This window comes from Sinocyclocheilus rhinocerous, unplaced genomic scaffold, assembly GCF_001515625.1.
Source record: "Sinocyclocheilus rhinocerous isolate Xijiao unplaced genomic scaffold, SAMN03320098_v1.1 scaffold2161, whole genome shotgun sequence".
Classification (NCBI taxonomy): domain Eukaryota; kingdom Metazoa; phylum Chordata; class Actinopteri; order Cypriniformes; family Cyprinidae; genus Sinocyclocheilus; species Sinocyclocheilus rhinocerous.
The window spans coordinates 15,894-34,673 of NW_015648277.1; the positions used below are offsets into that span (position 1 = coordinate 15,894).

Sequence of the window (18,780 nt, forward strand, 5' to 3'; positions counted from 1 at the left end):
CTGTTTGTTTCGTTCAGGCATGTAGTTTAATTTCACAAAGCTAGTCAGAACATTCTGTTTTTGCTTCAAATTGGGTTATTATTAAATCAAATTATGTATATGAAATTATATAACTAAATTATATGAAATTATATAAATGATATGTATATGAATTATATAACTTAAATTAAATAACTGAAATTACAGATTTAGGTTAAATAAAGGTGTCAGCCTTTATTTTTCTTCTTTTTAGGAAACAAATCAAAGAAAAATAAACAAATATTCTACTGTTCCTAATATTCTGTATGTTGCTCAAAAACTAAATATATTGTGTTCAGTGGAAAAAAGCTTCTTTTTTTTTACCCAGTCATTTAAAAATAACATTTTAGAGCTGTAACGACAATACCGTGATACCGTGAAAACTGTAATTACAGATTTAAGTTACATAAAGATGTCAGTCTTTATTTTTCTTCTTTTTATGAAACAAATTAAAGAAAAAATAAACAAATTCTACTGTTCCTGATATTCTGTATGTTGCTCAAAAACAAAATATATTGTGTTCAGAGGAAAAAAGTAAAAAAAAAAATTTTTTTTTTACCCAGTCATTTAAAAATAAGCTTTAACGACAATACCGTGATACCGTGAAACCGTGATATTTTTGCTTAAGGTTATCATACCGTCAAAATCTCATACCGGCCCATGCCTAGACTGCATACTGAAATAATTTACAGTACATACTAAATATAGACACACTGCTGCACATTTTACAAGCACAGCTTCAAAGTAGCAGATCTCCAGTACTTTAATTGAACACGTACGACACAGTGGATTATTGGTTAGCGAGTGGGATATTTACCCCCTAGTTGAGACTGTGGTTGCACACTTCATTTCGCTCATCAGTTATGGACGCCCCATTACTAAAGGAAAATGCTGAGGCAATGAAGAGGAGGTGACTATAAATTGACTCACCCACCCGTTAGGATTCTAGTGATGTTCGACCTGAATGAAATACCAATCAGATTCAAGTCTGGAATGCAGCCCAACCAACCACTGCGGCATCTAAACCCTGATGAACATTTACCAACAAATCAATTAAAGCTGTGTTTATCACCTCTCTACGGGCTTGACTGTGGGTTTGAGGTGATTATGTTTCATCAGTTCTCATTTGTCTTACATCGTTTCATACTAAAACAATGAACAGATTCCCAGAATCCAGATATGATTCTCCTCAGCATTATTCAGACTAAATATGAGGGTACATTCTGTGTCTGTTTGTAGCGTAATGATGCAGCCACTTTCTGACCTCTTACATAGTCATGCACACATTTCACAATCCCTCATAGTTTTGTCTGATTGGTTACACTGATGTAATGTACTGCTTAGTGTACTGCAAAGTGTCTCATGACCTTAAATGTCAGCTCTGCAGTAAGCACTAAAATACCAATATTATTAAACACAAATGTACATGTGTAGACACAATTCAGTAAACAGACATCCTTATTCATTCCTCATGCATTACACGTAGTGTGATAAATGGGTAATATGGATTTGGCTAGTTCATCTGAACTCAAATGATAGTTCAAATGGGTCATATCAATCACATTGACATAGAGAGCATTTCAGGTGAGCCAGGCCCAAAGCGTGCCTGAAATACTCTTTCAGCAGCCCCACATCTGAGCCAAAACAGCACAGACCCCTGATAAGAATCTCTGCAGCTAACATGCTCCACTGCCTCCATCCAAAACAAATAGATCACTGTCAGTGCTTGTAATTAGGGCTACCTTGAGTCATCCATAATCAAATCTGAAGAAATAAACAGTTTTTGTTGTTGAATTAACCATTGTCTGGAGTTTAGACAGTTATTATGAGTGAAAATCTCTGTGTTTGAGTTTATGGCATTATAGGTTTTGCAAGTGATTTTATAGGCAGTTGAAGGAATAGTTCACCCAAAAATGAAAATGTTGTGATCATTTACTCACCCTCATGTCGTTCCAAACCTGTATAGGTTTCTTTCTTATGTTGAACACAAAAGAAGGTATTTTGAAGAACCAAACAGTTGGTGTCCCCATTGACTTTCATAGTAGGGAAAGAAATACTATAGCGACCATCAACTGTTTGATTACCAGCAGTCTTCAAAATATCTTCTTTTATGTTCAACATAAGAAAGAAACTCATACAGGTTTGGAACAACGTGAGAGTGAGTAAATGATGACAACGTTTTCATTTTTGGGTAAACGATCCCTTTAAGGTCCAAAATAAGGTCCGCATCTGTCCTTTGCAAGTGAATGAAGTGAAACTTATTTTGCATTATTTTTTACAAATATTATAATTTAATATTATTATTAAATATACATAAAATATATCTCTCTAACAATATGATTATTTAGCTGTGATTTTTTACTTATTTTCACTTTTCTGGCTCTATGCAGTGAGTATTACACATTTGTGATGCCACATGGCTAAAAAAAATTCTTCCATGTGGAAATGAACCTTTAGATATGCAATATAAACCTCTGATGATACATTCTTAAATTTGTGAGTCACTGACAGATGTTGTATTTAGTACATTTAGTGGCAACTGTTTAGGACTGTTCAGACCTTGTCGGCAGTGTTGTGATTGGTGACTGCTGTCCTTTGGGCATTTTTAGCTGAAGAGGCAGAATATGGGATGAAGGTGTGAGAGGGCATAGTGGGGAAAGTTGATGTGTGTGTGTGTGTGTGTGTGTGTGTGTGTGTGTGTGTGTGTGTGTGTTTACGCAGCTAGAGAGAGAAACAAGCCCAGGACAGCTGTCCTAACAAGCACTGAGACAGGCCTATCATTAGTAATGGGTGCGACCAGATTCCAGCAGGCTTAAAAATCTGCCTCTCCAACAAACGCTTCACCCTTCTTCTCCTCTTACTATCGCCATCCATAGAATCACTCCTCTCTCTTTCCTCGTCTATCTATCCTGCTCCAATCACATTGTGTGTGTGTGTGTGTGTTAATGCACCTACAGAGAGAAAAACCCCTGCAGAGCTGGTTTGCAGTTAGCAGAGAGGAATCACTGAGGCATTACTATCATTTCTACGCTCGTTAGAGCTGTCATTTTAAATATGAATAAACTGAGTGACACAACACATAGAGGGAAAAGCCACAGATGTTTAGCATTTTACAACATCACCCTGAATTTTAAATTGCTTACGTTCCACTCAATCTGTCAACATGAGCACTCGTTTACACTCACCTTCTTCTCAGCACCCTCGTGCCGAATGTGTGTGTGGCCATGTTGCTGGATGTCCGAGTGTCTTCCTCCTGAGCCATGCTGCTCCAGCAAGTCTGGTGGTGGGGACACACTGCGGCCCTGAGGGTCCACCCATGTGTACACATGATTGGTCACGTAACCACCTGGGATCCGTCCCATAGAACAGACCGACATGGAGAGCTTCTTAGAGCCTTTCAATACCTGTGAAGGGAAAACAGATGGATGAGGACAAGAAAGGAGGGAACAAGAATGTAGAATGAAGAGGAAATAAATAAATAAATAATTGTCCCTCTCTAAAAGTTATTTCTGTTTCAACATTAGAGATTTAATAACACCTCAAAATAAAAACCTCAAAATATAAAAATAAAAGCTCATTTAAAATATTAATAAATACTAATAGCATATAAATAATACCAAAGTAACACTGGCTAATACTTGATTCAAATCTATAAGATAGGATAATAAATCATTTTAATTATAATAAAATAACACAATTATAAATATACAAATAAAAAATATATATAAATCATTTATAGATTGATTTTATTGAAAAGGGTAAACACTTCACCAAAATTCAGTTATAATGTCTAATGAAAATTCAAAGACCCATAAAATGTTTACGTGAGCAGAAATTACACACTATAGCTTTAATACGAAAGGTGGGTTGTATATCTCAGCTGTAATTTTCTCCTCCTCAAGACTGCACAGTGATTTGACCTACTGTAGAAGTGTTTCTGCGTTCATGGCCTGCAAGAGCCAAACAAGTCCAATAAAAGATCTTACGGACTCTAGTGCAGGTCTCTTGTGAATTGCCTCAAGTCATGTAAATCAGTCCCACCACCTCCCTGTACTGCTCTCATCTCTAGAAATGTCCACAGACATCCATCTCTGACATTTAATATGCTTTATAGGGACAGAGCTGGACGTCTCAGTGGGGTTGGGAGTTGTTTTTTCAGTGCGACTGCAGATACAGACACCACCTCCCTGCACTGAGCAGAAGGTTCAGACAGACACCAGATTTTGAAGTCCCTTGGAGAGATTGGATCAAATCACTTAGAAGTATTTCCAACAGTATTTGCAACTCTGTGTTTGGGCTTCCTCAAAGCAGACAAGAGGAGGACGGGAAGAAAAAGAATAAAGAGCAAGATGGGTATAGAAAGACAGGGTTGCCTGAGTCAGTGCTACAGAGAGAATATGAACAGTAGCCACTGATTCTCATTGGAGAAACTCGCTGACACTAACTTCAAATGATCAAGACAAAGAGGAAGCACTACAAAGATTATGAGTAAGAACGATTAGAGACATATATGAAACATGTTGATCTTCAGAAAGCTTCTCAAAAGCATTCACTGGCAAAAATGTATGAGCAGACAGAGCCACGCAAGTGAATGAAATCCCTCTGGCTCGCTCACAGAGAAGCACCCATGTTGGTCATTTACATGGATCTACATAGATTAACATAAATGTTTAATTGGAGCAGAACAACACATTCAGTGTTGCTTTTTCTGGTGCTGCTGTTGCTGCATGAATTATGAACAATGGCATGTGTGTCCTGGTTTAAAACTGCACTCACAAACACTTTTGAGCAAAGGTAGGCAGGGGGCTAAAAATACGAGCACCAAACCTGTGAAACCGCGTGGAGCATTTCATCTGCAGCCTCTGATTGGAGCACTTGACCAAATGTGGTCAGCTACATAACAACACCTCAGTGTGCAAAAACAACAGCATGGACAGCTAGCAGAGCTACTGAGCAGATCTCTTACATAACAGACAGTATGTGGGGAGTTTATAGCCATTGAGTAAGAGAGACGGAATAGGAGAGAGACTCAGTGCTGTGTGGATGTACAGCGGCTGAGTCACGTTATTCTATCTTGAGAAAGAGTAAGAGGGTTCAAAATGTATTTTCAAAAATAACAAGCTTTCCAGATGTCAAAGAGATTCTTAATTTCATCAAACCTCAAACATCGAACTAGTAAACCTTACTAGAGACATTATAAGGAGAAGAGACTTACTACTCGAATATATTTGAAATAGAAAATAAAGGAGTGCTAAATATGGCAGCTGTAGTAGTCCGACTTACAGCTAAATAAGAAAAGCAATGCTCAATATGGTGACTGTAGGAATGGATGTACTGTCTAACAGCTAAAAGAAGTTTGGTAAAAGTTTGTTTATTCTATCATATGAATGAGCATTAGCTGAATCAAGCTGAAAATACTGCTAAAGCAGCACAACAATATACAATATCAAATTTTGTCTAAATTTTATTACCAATTTATGGAAGTGGAACATGATCTTGACAACCAATTTTGGATATTTCAGAGTTTCCCCATTCAAGTAGATTAGAGTGTTTGCATGACTAGATATAGTTACCAAGATGGCCATGCAGTGGACATTTAAAAAAACTTTTTACATGAAAGTATGCTGGAAAAGAAAAAGATTTCCAGAACAATATTAAGCTGAAGGATCACGTGACACTGAAGACTGGAGAAATGGCTGCTGAAAATTCAGCTTTGCATCACAGGAATAAATGACGTTTTAAATATATTTTAAATGAGAAAAAAGTTATTTTAAATTGTAATAATATTTCAAAATATTTCTGTTTTTGCTGTATTTTTTGATCAAATAAATGCAGCCTAGCAAAAAATAAATATTTCATGCTAAGTCTACTACAAATACATTTACATATTTATGTACTTAATAAAATACCCTGCAATTGTACTTTTAGTAAACTAAACTGGTATACTTAAATTTTGCTAAATTGAAAACTTATTGTGCAGAAGTAGTGCTGAAGTCCAACTAAAGATATACTGAAGTATATTTGATTGCGCTAAAGTGGAACTACTTCAAGTATACTTTTGGTACATTTAAAATATTTAGCATTTAAAGACCAATTTTATTCGAAAACCATACAATCCTCATCAATAGTGACATTAAAACACATTTTAGGCTTAATGTTAAGAAACGTGCATTGTGCACAGATAGTACTCCAAATAAAGTTTAAAGGGGTCATATGATGCGATTTCAAGTTTTCCTTTCTCTTTGGAGTGTTACAAGCTGATTGTGCATAGATAAGATCCCTGAAGTTGCAAAGACTAAAGTCTCAAACTATATCAGCAACATGTCAGTAATTGATTTGAACTAGGCCTATACGTAGTATGAAATAAATGTCTTTTAAATATATTACATTTTACTAGGGGAGCATAAGAGATTTCTTTTAAACACACACATACACACCCACAAAAACACCATTCACCATTCAAGTAGGTAGGAACTGCTTGAAAATACCTGGAGGCATTACCAAAATGGCCACATCCATGATTTGTCTTAAAGGGACGCATTCACAGCCTCCCAGAGACAAAACACCTCTTTAAACTAATTCTTCAAACTTCAGCAAGAAAGTAACACTCAAAAAACAAAAAAGAGGGAGACATAGGCAGATAGGAGAGAGAGTGAGAGTGAAAATGAGGGCGTCTGACAGCTTTAGTGAATAAACCATAAGCCAGTGTCTCTTCATAAACCATAAGCCAGTGTCTCTTCATCACAGAAGCAAAGGACACACCTGACATTTCTGTGCTGACCCTCAGCAGACGTAGCCCTCTTCCGATAAGAACGTGTAACAATCCTATTCCCCGCTCCTACCCGACCAGACGCCAACTGAGACCTGTGCTGACCTGGATATAATGAGTGGTGACAGAGTCGACGATGACTAAACAATGGCCTCACAGCCTTTAACACGGAAGGGTCTGCTTACTCATTCTAAGCAATGCAAATCTGCCGCCACAGACGCAAACACTGAAAGCTGACAGTAAATGGATTTTAAAATTAAAATGGTGGAAAGGTTACAACCAAAATGGTCAAGGTTTGACTAGTTAGCATAGAATGTTTGCCCCTGCAGGCAGATTCTGTAACTGCACCATTATTGAGCTAAAAGGTATCTTTTTTTAATTGACGTCCATTTACAATTTACTGTTTATTCTGATGAAACAAAATTCGCAATCGTAAGTATATAAATACACACAAATTGCATTGATGTTTTTTTCAGTCTGCCAAATTGTATTCACTGTTCAGCACAGTCACTATTGAAGGGTTTGAAGGGACTACGCATGTCTTGTGCCCCCATCAGCCAATCAATATTGTAGTGATGTCATTTTTACCACTAGCTTCAGAGTTATTATGCTGCCTTCAAGTACAGCAGGGAAACTTGTCATAATAAAGCCCAAATCTTAGGTGCATGTCACACATTCAATTTGAAAAGATAACACGAAAGTAGCCTAAACAAAACAAGCGAATACTGTATATTGTGAACATTAAACCCAAAAATGACTACATCCGAATTCAAAATGATTCATTTCTATCCGTTATGTACACATGGTATCAAACGTGTTTGTGAAACATGAAGCAAACCATGAAAGGCGAGTATCTAACTTTACATCAGGGGTGTATTCCAGAAAGCAAGGTTAATTTACCATCTGCTAAACCCTGAACTCTCGGTGGATTAACCCAAACCTTGCTTACTTGAGTTGTGTTGGTTCCAAAAACGCGTCCGGGAGTAAGTTCATTCAACCCAGAGTAAGTTCCTGGTTAACACGCAAGACATTCTCAACAGAGCAATGAATCGATGAGTCACTATGGAAACGAACGCTAAGAAAAAGCGTGCCATACTACTTCTTTCTTCTTCTTCTGTTCAAAGGCCGTTTGCATACTTGGTTCATATCGCCACCTAACGTTCCTCCTTGTTCACGGATTGCTGAGGTGTGTGCTCCTCCTGCCTATGTTCCAGCTCCTGTAAAGCCAAAGACTCGGATTCCCCCACTCATCATATTTACCACTCCAAATGTTGTGTAAAAGATGGCAGATTTCAAGTCAAGTACTTCCAATGGGTGTTCCTAAAAAAAGACTATAGAGCTACATAATTAATACAAAACGTGGATAAAATAGTTCAGAACATTTTTATCATTGTAAGAATGTAATAAATGTTCATATTTAAATCTCTTACTATTGATCACAGACTATGTGATATCTGTGTGATAAGAGACACATGAGGTGTCTTTGGGGTTTTTCTCTCATGAGAAAAAAAAAAAAAAGGGGAAAATAATTGAAATGTTGAAGAGATCTCATTTGTGATATTACATTTTCAAAAAATGATGATAACCCGGAGATTTGACTACAGATGTGGCCCGTCCTCTGGGCTTTATCTGAGCTTATTCTGCTCTCAGTCGGTCTCCTTTTTGCATATCAATCATCACAACTGCAAATTAATTGAATCTACAAACCGGCTGTTAATATAGCACAACTGTACAGGTATCCCATAATACTGTACAAACTGCAATTAATGATGAAACACTTTGAATCTTGTAGGTGACTTTTCAGGTTGAAGTGTAAAGAGGTACCATAAAAAGCACTGTAATCCAGTTTTACGAGGATTAATAATTAAACACAATGTTTTCTGTCGCAGTTTCAGTGTCCTAAACCACAGGGATCTGTGGACAGTTTCGGAACAGCCCGTAAAAGCTTCGCAATATGTGCACTACCCCCTGAAGACTTCAGACCTAGAAACACCATTAAACAGTAAAAAGAAAAAGTAGGTCTGAAGCACACCACTGAAAAAAAAAATGTCAAGAAAAGACAGCCTTCACTCTTTAACATGAGAAACTTTTTTGAACATACATCTCAGCTTTCCCTCTGTCAGATTAGCTTATCGCTAAAACACACTGATGATGCTAAATATCTTACATAAAGATCTTTAGGGACATCAGAGCACTAAACCTGCCATAAAAGAGCAAATCTTAAAACATTCTACCTCATGTGATAAATCAAGCTCATGCTTTTCATTCTTTCCTCTCAGTTTCATTTCTGTACCTCAGCTCATTTGTCAAGCCTTCATTTGTTACTCATTCTCTGTAAATCTGGATAGAGGACTCATATTGTGTAGAAGGAAGGGCAGAGGACTTTTCAAATTTCATGACCCATTCAGAAAGGAAAAGGTCAAGAGCGTATGCCTCCAGGGAGGCACGAAATTATCTCACTTGAAAAGTTTGAAGGCAGCAAAGGTAGGTGAGATAAATAAAAACGTTATCTCTGTTTGCAGATAAGGTTTACTGTATACAGTATGTTCATTTTCAGCGGCTGATAAATACAAAAAGTTGCAAACATGCCCAAAAGGAGCTTATAACACAAAGCAACTTATTTACTGTGAAGTCTGAAAACAAGAGAGACTTGTTTATTTCTAACTCTCCTCATTCTTTAAAAGAAGAGATTTGAGGATCACAGAGCATTTGAGTCACCTGGGTTGCCAATATTTTAATTTGCTTGTTTATTGTTCCATTAACTGTGGAAACGCAGTGTGAAGACAAGCAAATAAAAGACGCACACTCCATTAAAATACCGATAGCACCTATTACCGTCAGTATAAATTTTGATTTTAGATGTGTTCAGTACACAGTCACATAACAGCACTGGAGAATAATGGTATGGCTTACAAATAAGAATAATAATAGAAAAAAAAAAACAGATTAAAAAAAGATGCCCTAGATGAAAAGCTCATCGCTCTCCTCTGCTTTTCTTTAGGATTAATTATTTTTAAGCATAGCTCGCACTCTAAGCTCGGCAATGAAGTGTATACTGTACTTACAGTCACTTTGACAGTGAATTATTGCTTTCTAGATATACACTGTCATATGTACCCTCTAAAAGTTAATAGGCATGTCTAAAACTTAAAAAATTGAAAAATAATATTGAGAAATATTATTTTAATTTAATTCAAATATTTTAAAATTTTAATTATTTTTGTGATGGCAAATCAGAATTTTCAGCAACCATTACTCCAGTCTTTGGTGTCACATGATCCTCCAGAAATCATTCTAATATGCTGATCTGGTGTTCAAGAAACATTTCTTACTATCAGTGTTGAAAATAGTTTTGCTGCTTATTATTTTGAGGGAAACTGTGATACTTTTATTTTCAGGATTCTCTGATGAATAGACAAAGAAATCTTTTGTAACACAATGCATGTTTTATAATCACATTAATGTGTCCTTGCAGAATAATTTAGTTCTTTCTAAAAAAATATAAAAAAACAAAACAATGAAAAATATTTCTGACCCCAAACATGCATACTTGTATACATTTAGTAAATACTGGTCTCCTATGGGAATAAAAGACCAAAATATTCATGACTCATCATGCACTACACATTTTTGTCCAATCAACTTCTCTCAAGAATGAGAAACAGCACTACAGTGGTCAGAAATTAGCCAGTTAGCATCACTCCCTGCTAGATGGCATAGCTACACTATTATGCTAGCAAAAACCATGTTTCCCTACTGATAGCTATTTAAAGTAACAATATATTCTGGCAAAATAAAATAAAATAAAAAACTACCAATGAGATAAATGGAAATACTGGAAATACGAATGGAAATGGCTCTCTCTCTCTCTATTCAGGTTATTGTAAGACCTCCTTGGTTAGCACAGGAAAGACGTCTTTAAATCCATGCTCTCTTTTTACAAATTGTACTGCCAACAGGCTACTTACAAAATTCTTAAAAGAATGTTTAACTAAAGCTAAATCCACTTAAGCACTTCTAATCAATCCACTGTAAGTCTACTTAATCCCTGCCTAACACAAACTTTCTCTGTCTCTCACTTTTTGTACATTCACACTGCATATAACACATGACCACACAGCTCTGCTACAAATGTTTTAGTCGCTATAAACTCAGGAAGGCTCTTCCTCACCTTTTCGTTCAGCTTTTGAAAGCAATCTGACAGACCCAAGACTGGATAACACCCCCAAACAGTAAGAGAGTTTAACAGCGAAATGCACCACTTAGAAAATGCACATGAAAGCATTCAGCTTTCACGGATAAAAAATTTGAACCAAACATTCAATTCAGAGAAAGCAATATTCATTCAGGCAGGCGACTGAGAGTTTTTTTTCTCTCTGTTTTGGGTTAAAAATTGGGTTACAAAACTGGTTTTGCAGAGGAACATGGAATTGGCTGGGTAGTACCATAAAATAAGGTAACTAAAAGGGCAGATCAATTTGCTGTCACCTTCCATATGCATGGAGAATTACCTTTGTCTACCATTAGCAATTGCTCTTGGTCTCTCTTGTAGCTTCATGTCTTAAACTCAGTCATTTCGATTCAATTTCAATAAAAACCGCTGTGCTTCACCGCTGTGCTTCACTGTTGATTCACTGACATGATTCAGCGCAAAAAATGCAGCATATGCACAGCCAGGCACTTAGTACAGATGGAGTATGTGTCACTTCCAAGGGCAGCAGTCAGACACGTTCTGATACCTTGAATCGGACGTCTACGTGCTGCGAGATTGATCTAATATCTGTCAAGGCCAGCAGGCAGCAACAATAGTAGACAAGTTTACCAACTCATCAGTACGAAACCGCTGTCCTCACTGTGGTAATTGCTGTTTTGGGGCTTGAATAGAAGGAGATCAAAGTGAAGCAAACATAAACAGAAAGAAATTTAAACAGGCAGCCAAGTGTCACGACAGAGGTCGAACAGTAGCTTGTTGCAGTGCTTCATTTCACAGCATTTCAAATTGTTCTGGTAGGTAGAGCTTTATACAAAGAGCAAAACAGCTCATCAGTGAAGCTAAAGATGATTAATGCCTCGCACTTCACAACAACTCAGTCAGCCATTCTAAAACACCCACAGTTTTAATTACACAACTTTGTAAAGCACTAATGAAATAACCAACATTTACACTACCAGACAAATTTTTGGACACACCTTTTGCATTATTACTATTTTACAGTACCATAACACAAATGGTAGTATGGGAATTATGCAGTGACTAAAATTATTAAACAAAATCAAAATGATCTTACAATTTTCTGAAGTAGACACTAGTTTAAAAAACTCCTGGCATTTTTGTGGTCTAACTCATCAAAAAAAATCAGTTCATACCAAGCTATAATCATTGACATGACACAATCATTACTGATCATCTGTTAAGAAATAATATGCATATCTATCTGCCAATTAATGGCCAAAACATTTTTTAAATTGCATGACAGAATAATGAAGAACAAGGTTTAAGGTATGAGACAGAGTGAATTTGTATTCTAAATGAGTGCAGAGTGTGACAAAGTGAGATGTAGTCATTCGCCAGTGATAACAGGAGGCAGAAGAAGAGACAGGGCACACAAGCCAGCAAAAAAGAAATCAACTAGTTCATTCAAACCCAGCAGGAAGGCCAGAGGTGTGTGCACAGGCAATCTATGACCACAAACTACAAATGTTCATGCTCTACAAGAAGGTAATTATAAAGAACAAGTTTAATTCCCCTAGTGCAGACTCAGACTCACTTTGTTATCGACACTGTAAAAAAGTTAAAACACCTTAAACTGACCTAACTAAAAATAAGGCAACCTATTACAGTCAATGCTAATTTAACGCAAACAACTGAAAACTTTTGTTCATCTAAAGAACTTAAAAATACAAACCTTATTCTTTCATCATGTTTGATTTTGATTTTATTATTTGCCTATTAAAACTAGAGACAAACATATTACCCTGATAGGTAAATATATTAAATCCCAGAGTTGCAATGAGATGCACATATAATTTTACACACAAATCTCAAAAACAGTGATATCAACAATTGCTAATTCAGTAAAAATATGAACTCTGAACCATGTTAACATCTAACTAACAGTAACAACATCAACAGCAAAATAAATTAAGCCAGTAAAATGAAAAGCAATAATCTTTTTTTTTTTAATAATAATTGCCACATAATTAGATCAAGCAGCAAAGCATGCCGGGAACTTGATTGTTCTTTCTAAAACTGTATGTTCAAAAGACTCAGATTGGACAACATTTGGACAGATTTTGAACAAAAACGTACGCATTTATTTAAGTAAGGTCACTTTTTTTGCAAGTTGGATTTTTTTACAGTACATTTTTTACCATTCTCCAGTGGAACCATAAAACAAGCATGTGTTGGTAAATAATGTAGAATAATCAGACTGTCAAGCTTTAATGTTCATACAAGGTCTTGCATTAGAAATAAGTTATTTATTCATACTTACAGTAGGTCTGTTTTGAGTTTTTGTTTTTGAAAAGCACTTTGCAACATCATGGTGGTCTACGCTATTCTCTTTCTAGAAGCCTCTCAGCTAAAACTGAGGGGAAAAGAGGTCTCTAATTGACTCTACATCTATCGGTTCGCAAAGTCCTCACATTTAAGTTTTTTTTTTATTATTAGTAAATGTGAATTAATGTCTAAGTCACATTTTCTTGGTTAAATAAACAAAGTATAAATCTCATCATTTTTGTGTTTTTAAGCATTTTACATTTATTCCAAAATAACAACTCAAAGCAGTAAAAAAAATTTAAAAATATCTTTAATTTAAACAATTATATGTTTTATTTATGAACTGATGTTCAGCTGTTCTTTTTCATAATAAACTTATTTCTGGAACATCAGTCATTAGAGCTTGGTGAGCTGGTCAGTGGTCACAGATGCGGAGAAGTTCCTTTAATTTTAATAAGCTGATTTCTCACAAAAAAAACCTCAGATCATGTTTTCAGGCCATTTGAAGTTTGATTTTGACTTGACAAAATGGTGATGTATATATATAAGTGTGTGAGTTGTTTACTTGCTTTTTTAATCAGTCTTCCCATTAACACCATTATATTGTTCATTGTGACTGATTCGTGAATTCAGAACAGACACGAACACAAGAGTTGGGATTTATCGCATGAACCAATCACAGCCGAACATAACCAGTCATATCCCATCATATCTTGATGGAGGCATTGCCTCCTCTCACGTGACTTTCCCCCATTCATTCTCAATTACCACCGCAGGCTTTAGGGGGTCTGTTAAAACTCAATGGGCTCAGGGGAGGCGAGAGAGACGCGGTCTCCCGCTGTAACTTTACCTGCTTGGTGTTGCTGTTGCACAGATTTTCTTTAGAAAATTGTGTGATTTATAAGCTTTTTATGTCATATTTGCATTGTTTTATTTTGTAGTAGTATGAATTTTTTTCTCATCCAAATTTTTCAGGACACAGTGCCTCCCATGCCTCCTTGGAGGAAACGCTACTGATACATATATAATAAAATAAATATATGTACTGTGTGTTTTATAGTGAAGTGGAGCACTGCGTTAATTTACATACGAGCAGCTAATGGTGCTCCACAACAACTACATCTCTGCATCTACTCTGTTTCGGTTGCTTATAGATTGCATTTGGGAACCCCAACCATCTTCCCAAACCTAAAGGATTTAAATGCTCCCTATGGTTTCCCACCAAAATGCAAGCTTGATGGTTTAAGGTTTGAAAATGATGACATGGATATATAAATACCATAAATATTAGTATTATAATTTTGCAGTTGTACTGTTGAAAAAATGTTGTTGTTATTATTGCATTATTTTACTGTTACTTTACTTTTAGTCATTTAGCAGACGCTTTTATCCAAAGCGACTTACAAATAAGAAAAAGTAATTAAAACTAAAAGCTAAAACTCTATAAATACTATATATATATACACATATATGAAATTAAATAAAAATTACAAATGCATACAACAACATTTCAAAACTAAAACATTTAAATGAAAACAAAAAAAATTAAGCTAAAAACAATTCAAAATATTAAAAGAACAAAAGGTATGAGTATAATAATGATTCTAACATAACACTAAGCCAAACACCAAAAAACAACTACATATGTGTATGTACAGCCACACACATATACATGTACATATATATATATAAATACATTCAATATATATAATTTCATTTCCATTTTGTATGTTGAAGTACTGAAATAACTCAAATTAAATGAAAGTAAAACTTAATAAAAAGCCTATATAGACATAATAAAAAACTAATAAAATGACAACATTACTACAACTGTAACTAAAACTAAAATAGATAACTAATACAAATCAAAGTATATTAGTTCATCAGTAATCCTAAAAAAATAACACTGAGGCAAACACACATGCTAAAATAACAACAACTTACTGACACATAGTAAGAAATAGTTTATAAAAACCTGAAACAGAAGTGGAAAGAGGAGAGATAAAAAGCGATACTATTTTTTTAATACTTTTTAACAGTGAATTACTACAACAGCAATATTTCTTATTTTAATATTTTATTATTATTAAAATTAAAATATTATTATTTTTTGAACGCAACCTAGAGCTTAAAAACAAACATATTTTGAAATCACAATTTTTCCAGAAAAATAATTTTTCTAAAATCGTGCATGCCTAAAATCTTCAGTGTATTATTCTGTTAACACAGATTTTTTTTTTTTTTGTATAAATAAAATGTGACAATCCTGGGTGGCCAATTTGTAGGTCAGTCCTGTGCGTCCAGAATAAGATGCAACATGGACAAGCGTGCCTTAAAGCTAAAGGTCATGTCATCTTCCATAAGATATCATGTTAACAACTCTGATATTGTCAAATCAGCTTAATTCACACCTCGGCTTCATAGTAAACTTCACAGGCAATGTGAGACGGCCAATTCTCACCTCAAACATCTTTATTTAGAAATGCTTACAGGCTGGCACTTTGAGTAAGCATGGTCAATCATTTTTAATCCCTCCATATGGAACCTGCAATCAAGATAGACTGACTCGCTCAATCAAGCTTCACAAACAGACGTCAGGCCCTGAACTTCCGTTATATAAAATACAATATTAATGTAATTAAACAGCTATACTTGATACTGCTGGTGTGATTGACAGAAAGCAAAAACTGTCTGAATAGTGCCAAGCCAAGTGTAGCTGATACAGGACTGAGCTTCCATGCAACGATTTGACTCACATTGTTATTTGCTCTGTGCTTTTTTTAGTTTGTGAATTCAATTCTGACAGGCAAACAAGCCTGCGACATGAGTAAGACAGGCAGTACAACAAAGCAAGGACAATACAAAAGAACGCTGCACTTCCCTCAGCAGTCTAACATGAACGCTTGAAAAATAAAAAATAAAACAAACACAGAATGAGCCTGCCCACACAAATAGTCAAAGAGAGAGAGTGAGCGAGCAAAGAGGAGAGGAAAGTAAGAGTGAGGTGGCTGCCTGTCATTGCTCTTCTTCTGCAAACTGTATAAGCTTCAATTGTTATGTAACCTATGATTTAACTCTCAAATCTAGAACTAAAATTAGAGATGATAATAGATTCCACCACAGGCAAATTTCTAACTGGACGTTACAGTTGATAAAACATCATACTTCCAATTCTTTTCACAATGCCTGAGACCAGCACCACAGATCCAATGGGGCGTTTTGAGTCAATTATCCAATTTCCTGAAATTACCTTTGGTCACACATGGGGAATGAGAGCAAATGTGTAAAAAAAAAAAAAAAGACCTGGATTAGGACCATGTGAAGAGAAGAGAGCAAGTGAGATGGTTTAGTCACACTGCCAGTGGCCGGGTTGGGGTTGAGGCCAAAAGTTAGTGCACAGTACTGTGTAATCAAGTGGGCAAGAAAAAAAAATTAAAGATTGATTTTAGCCCTGCTAAAGCCAGTAACTCTGACTGGGACTCTGGTCAAAGATTTTTCTGCAGGGCTGTGACTCTGGTAAAGGACTTTACAGGATGAGAGGAGGAAGGGGGAAAGCAAATGGGGCTGTTTGGTACAAAGAAGGAGAGTCAACACTGTAAAAATGAAAAGACCAACTGGGGCTCCTCACACTGCCACACTGACAGATATCTGTAAAGCAGCGATTCCTCACCAGAAGTATGTGCACCCAACGAAGTAGAGATTTAGATTTTGCTTTGTTGAAGTTATAAAACAGAAATGATCGGAAATTAAAAGAAAAATAAATGATTTTTTAAAATTGTTTAATAATTTTTAACAGGACAATATGAGGGCAGTCAAACCATCCTTAATGTTTTTTAATACTATTATTCTTTATTCAGTATGTCCCATTTGGTTTTCACTGGGAAAGTTTCTGCATGATTAAAAGAACAGTCAGAAAAGGTAAAAGACCAACAATTACATATGCAAGTGCATCAAACATGTCCCTTATAACGGGTCTTCATTTTTTCAGTGAATAATTTCAGACTCAACAGATCCAGAAAAGATTTCTTACGACGTGAAATGTTTAAAACTGCCAAAAACACACGTTCACTCACACACACTAAGACAGAGATCACACATCACCTTTACTGCCTCTCCATGAGTGACTCGGTCAAACACCATGTTATTGACTTGCATGATCTGGTCTCCAACTCTGAGCCCCTCTCTCTCAGCGGATGATCCCGGCTCCACCAAAGACACATAGATGCCAACTCCATGCTCTGACCCACCCCGTATGCTGAATCCCAGGCCTTCGTGGCTCTTGCTCCTTTTCAGCGTAACTTGACGGATTTCATCAGGCGCTTCCTGCATCTGCGCTGGCGCTGTCCCCTCAGCCGCGGTGCTGAAAACCAGAGCCTGGCGCACGGATCCGTGACTAGGACCGGTCTGCTCGGACTCGTGCAGAATGTGCACGGAGGATGCTCCAGCATGCGCGTTCGTGCTGCTGAGGTCTTCCGAGCACTCGTGCTTGACACTGGCTGCCAGCAGATCCGTCTTCAGATAAAGCCCTTCCGATGTGTACTGGTCGAACAGCAGCTGGTCCGAGCGGGGTATGACCAGGCGCAGCATGGGTAAGAGTTGGCGCTTGTTGGGTGTGTTGAGAATGACTTTGAGAGTCTGCACGAGATCAAAGACATTGCGTTTGGCGTGGTAAACGTTGAGACAGTGGATGAACTGCTCCCTTTCGAAGTCGTCGAGCAGCACGTTGAGCGCGTTGTGCAACTTCTTGACGTTAACGGAAAGCGCGCGGCCACCGGAGCCCAGGGAGTTCGCGCCCGACTTGAGAGAAGCGCGCTCCAGATCCGTGCTCATTCTCGGACACCTCAAAACCACAGGGGGATTTCACATCAGGCATTAGGAACAGAGCACGGTCACTGCCTCTTGCTAAAAACAGAAGCGCACCGCGATTCGTGCGTTAAACCAGTGGTGAGAGCAGCCATGCTGAGTTGAGTCTTCAAACTAACAACGCAGAATAGCTAGTGCAATGCAGTTTCGAAACTTTTGATTATTAATGAAATTGGTTTAATAATCACTTTGAATAGTGGAAAAAGTACACTGTTCTTCCAAAGGCAAACAACAAACCCGAATTAAGTCCCGCGAGGATTTGACGTCCGTTATAGTGACTTTAATCCTTTTGGTAACACACTGTGCGATGAGAAACGGGTGGAGAGACGCGTCCGGCTCCGAGAAAGAAACTAAAACACAGCAAGAACGTTTAAAGTTTGCCAGCTGCGCTCAGAAGAGCAGCGCGTCTGGTCAGTGTGGCTCGCTCGGATTGCTTGTCGCTACTACTGAGTCCGTAATGAGATACCGACCCGGCGCTCTGGAGGAAATGACGCACGCGCGAGGCGCCTCTGTTGCTTAGGAACAAACAACTGTGAGGAACGCATTTGGACAAACTAAACCACATTTTTCCTGTGCGTGAGCTATTTTTAATGTTCAAGGCCCACCAGGCTATTGACGTTAATCAATTGAA

The 18,780-nt window shown here is 36.9% G+C and overlaps 1 protein-coding gene across 1 annotated transcript in view; it reads right to left on the minus strand.

Moving 5' to 3' along the window:
- LOC107709680 (whirlin-like) overlaps window positions 1-18,780 on the minus strand; it is a gene marked incomplete at its 3' end in the record, with an annotated part of 25,542 nt that extends 6,762 nt beyond the window's left edge. Inside the window, exons 1-2 of the mRNA XM_016514262.1 lie at window positions 17,388-18,780; window positions 3,204-3,422 (exon numbers count right to left, since the gene is read on the minus strand). Coding sequence (XP_016369748.1) covers window positions 3,204-3,422; window positions 17,388-18,116 — 948 coding nt within the window. The remainder of the gene's footprint in view (window positions 1-3,203; window positions 3,423-17,387) is intronic.